We start from the raw sequence: 4,168 nt of genomic DNA, 5'->3' as shown, positions 1-4,168 counted from the left end.
ACTTCATCAACCCATGGATTCCAATCCAATGGTTATCATATCACGGGGCCCAGGTACTTATATCTTGGCCAATGAGGTGGAATGGGTCAGTTATAGTCCATGGAATGGAGACATAGAGCCTTTTGTTTACCATGCATTCTTTGATTTTTCATCTTTTTCCTAGAACTACATTATGTCTGTCTTTCAATGTGTCAATCAGTCCTCAAATTCTCTCCATCTGCCCCATATAACCTTGATTTTTTTATTATTTTTTACAGTTCAATATTTATGAAATATTTATAAAAATTACATCAAAAAAATGATTGATATTTCCATCACGCAAAACCTTAAAGTACTGATCTCGTACTACAATAATCTCTTTCTCTCTCTCTCTTTCTCTCTCGTCATTTTTTTCTACATTATAAACGACTAATAATTCTCACGATCTCTCCAACAAAACCAATTACCATCCTCATCACCAATCTCCAGTCTCATCCCACATCTCTCTACCTTCATTCCTTCACCTCTCTCTAGTCTCTGGTCTCGTCCCACCTCTCTCTCTCTCAATGGCGACAAACCATTTTCCTTCAGAACTCCAAGAAGGGTTTTGGTGGACAACACAGGACCCTGCAACAAGGATCCCAACTTCGAGATACAAAGGTGTAGTGCCTCAACCCAACGGCCGTTGGGGAGCTCAAATCCAAGAGAACCATCACCGCCTCTGGCTGGGGACCTTCGACTCCGAAGAGGCCGCCGCCCGGTCCTACCTCCGTGCCGTGTCCATGTTCGGTGGACGCGACTCTGCTCTCAATTTCAACCCAACCCAACACGACAATAACGAGGAGGACCTCGAAGATCAACAGACAACTGAAGACAGAGAAACCGTCGACAACGATGACACCGACCACGCAAACCAACACCACCACCACCAAGAGGAGCGGGAGCACATGTTCGAGAAGCCATTAACGCCCAGCGACGTTGGAAAGCTGAACCGTCTCGTCATACCCAAGCAGCACGCCGAGAAATACTTCCCCCTCGGTGGCGGTGACTCGGGTGAGAAAGGCTTGTTACTGAGTTTCGAGGATGAATCGGGCAAGTCCTGGAGGTTTCGCTATTCGTATTGGAACAGTAGTCAAAGCTACGTCCTGACTAAAGGGTGGAGTCGTTTCGTCAAGGAGAAACGACTCGACGCCGGCGACGTTGTTTCGTTTGAACGCCGTAAGCTCAACGGCGACCGGTTCTATATCCGGTGGAGGCGCCGTCCCGTCCCGGTGCAAGATAGCGGTGCAGTGCAGGAGATTCCTGGTCCTCCAATGAGCGCGTGGACCCGAGTCTTCTACTCTGCGCATCCTTATCCTCCGCACCCTCATGGCCCTCCTCCTCTACTATACCAACCTGACTCTCTTCATCATGCAAGCATACCTACAGGTACCAAGTACTCTCTCTCTCGAATTTTAGAATTTTGGAAAAATAAAATCGAGATGAGAAATAAATGACGTCATATTCACGAGAAATTGAGCGGTTACTGTGTATGCACGTGTTGCAGGAGCTCCTGTCATTCAGAACCCAACTACGACGGGGAACTCCAAGCGACTGAGGCTGTTCGGAGTGAACCTGGACTGCCAACTCGACCATCCCGGTCCACCCACGCACGACGGTTCGCCTTTACTGAACCAGGCTCTGCCACCGCATCTATATACTCAACCTCACGGTTCAAATGGCTATCAGGTAAGACCACTAGCCAAGTAGCTAGTAGCCAACCCATTTGGGACAAGCTCATTAAGCTGTGTTTAGTAAGAGTGCAAATGTAAAATTGAAGGAAATTTGCACTCCGGTTCAATTTTATAGGCATTTATTAAGAAAACATTTTTTTCAACTGTGTTTGCCTTTAAAATGAAAGTAAAGTTTATTTTCAAGGTTGTGTTCGGTTGCAGTGTAATTTTAATATCACTAGCATAAATGCATGAGAGTACAAATAAAAAGAATGATAATTCTCGTTTAATTTTGTTTTGGATTTTATTTTATTCCGCCTCAGGTCTTATTTTATTTTACTTCAATCAAACAAAATAAGATAATATTTGAAATAAAGAATCAGAATTTGCACTATCATAGTTTTATATCCATATAAATAAATTTGCACTTAAAAGCTTAGTTTGGAAAGAATACAGATACAAATATGTACAGCACAAATCTTGTATTTTGTATTATTTTGTATGTATTTGTATAAATATATACAAAATACAAATTTTTATACTTTAAACCTTGTTTTGTACGATATATATTTGTATTTATATTCTCAACATGGAAGGAGTACAAATACAAGTATATACGGTGCAAATACATACAAAATACAAAGTTTTGTACTCTATATGTTTGTATTTCCAAACTGAGCCTAAACAAAATTTAGCCTTGAGATTCGTGTTTGCACTCTCGCAACCAGACAAGATACTGTAAATTAATGAACACAAAACCGAACCAGCTTTGTATTCTTCTATACAAATTTGCATTCACACAAGTGCATTCACCTTTTGCACTCTTACCAAACACAGCCTTATTTTTAACCGTAGATTCTGAGGTGGGCCATAGGCCCGTTTAGTGGTTTCAGAATATTGTATGCTGTGTATGTGCGATCAACATCCGTGAAAATGGAGCCCACACGTTGAGGAGAAAATTATGGCCGTGGGCTTAGCTGGGCTGTTTGATTAGTGGGCCATGGCCTAAGATAGCATCCCCGACTCCCTGAGCCATGAACCACTTCTGTGATATTGTCAGATTGTGGAGAAATTTGGAGGGGTGGTGGCCCACTGAATGTATGTTTTAGATGAAGAGACAATTAAGCATATTAAAGTTGATTGATGGTACTGACATTTTTTTTATCTGTACAACAACAGTTACAAATCTGGGTTATTCCTTAAATGGAATACCTGCTCTGATAATTTGCCGATATTTTGCCAACAGGAATTCAGCTTTTCGCATACGAGAAATCGCTGAGGAGATCTGAGGATGTGACGTAGTGGATTGACTTAGAAGAGCACTTGTAGAAAACTGAAAAAAAAAAAGAAAAATTTTGAAAAAGAAAAAAAAAAAAGAAAAAGAAGAAAATCCCTGATTTTCAGGCAACTTCTCACAAAACTGATAGAATTTCCAAAGGGCAGGAGTACGAAGTGTCGGATCAAAGAGTTTGAAGAATGATAGGAGGGGAAGGTCGGAGAAGGTGGGACCCCAGAAAAGTTAGGGCTGACATCAGCAATTCCACCCCTTCTAGTAATTTGTATCAGGAATCTGCTGTTACTGTTAAGATTCTCTGTGGAGATTTTTCACACATCCCATGATAATATGAGCAGGGGATGGTGGGTGATGGGTGAACGAAAGGACTGGAGATTACAGCCAATGTAAGTACTGAACCTATGTTCTTCCATGTAGCCACAAGGTTCTTGGGTGCTCTGTGGGGCTGGAGAGAGAAAAGAGAGAGAGAGAAACAGAGAATATTGTTTTACTTTTCAATGGTAATGATAATGTACGTCAAGTTGATAGATGCTTGATTTGTTTTTCTTTTTCTTCTATTCCTCAAGAGAATTGACTTGGGTATGCCAAAACCATGATTATGATGACGTTGCTGCTGATGATGATTATGTTGATGAGGATTTCGCATCATGGCCATCACCCACATGCATGAAACAATTAGTAATTTCAATTCACATACCCATCAGAGTGATTCTTATCTACTTCATACTTTCTCTCTTCCATGCTTCACCAAAAGATAAATGATAAGATAAAAAGATATGTTTGTCGAAAGAGGTGGATGTATTCAAATTGAATGCAGTCAACTTGCAAGGTCTAAGAAATGAAGTGTAGAGAGTCAAATAAAGCGGCAACCAAACAACTGGTGATCAATGCATTCAAACTTGCTTCAACCTGAGATGACTTTTAAATTTAATGGTTGAAATAAACAAGAGCATGCTAGACAGTGAATGAACGATTGCAGCCTTCTAGGTTCTCATTTCTATGGGTTGATGATCTATAAAATAATGATTTAGATAGATTATGCATTAAAAATAACCAAGTCAGAATCAGCAGCTCATGAACCATATAATAATAAGGTAATCAGTGTACACTTGAAGTAAATAAATCAGAACCAGCAAATGATGAGAAGGGTAGGTCAAGAAGAAGGTAAAAGGAGATGAGAGTG

The 4,168-nt window shown here is 40.6% G+C and overlaps 1 protein-coding gene across 1 annotated transcript; it reads left to right on the top strand.

Moving 5' to 3' along the window:
* Nucleotides 1-396: 396 nt before the first annotated feature.
* LOC104601341 (B3 domain-containing protein At5g06250-like) lies at nucleotides 397-3,073 on the top strand. The gene is made up of 3 exons (XM_010264624.3): nucleotides 397-1,407; nucleotides 1,526-1,707; nucleotides 2,938-3,073. The coding sequence occupies exons 1-3, from the start codon at nucleotides 546-548 to the stop codon at nucleotides 2,968-2,970; spliced, it is 1,077 nt and encodes a 358-aa protein (XP_010262926.1). The 5' UTR covers nucleotides 397-545; the 3' UTR covers nucleotides 2,971-3,073.
* Nucleotides 3,074-4,168: the final 1,095 nt, after the last annotated feature.

Source organism: Nelumbo nucifera, chromosome 2 (genome assembly GCF_055504915.1).
Source record: "Nelumbo nucifera cultivar China Antique chromosome 2, China Antique-T2T, whole genome shotgun sequence".
NCBI classification, from domain to species: domain Eukaryota; kingdom Viridiplantae; phylum Streptophyta; class Magnoliopsida; order Proteales; family Nelumbonaceae; genus Nelumbo; species Nelumbo nucifera.
The sequence above is the reverse complement of the archived record's forward strand: the minus strand, read 5'-3'. Positions and strand labels throughout refer to the sequence as shown.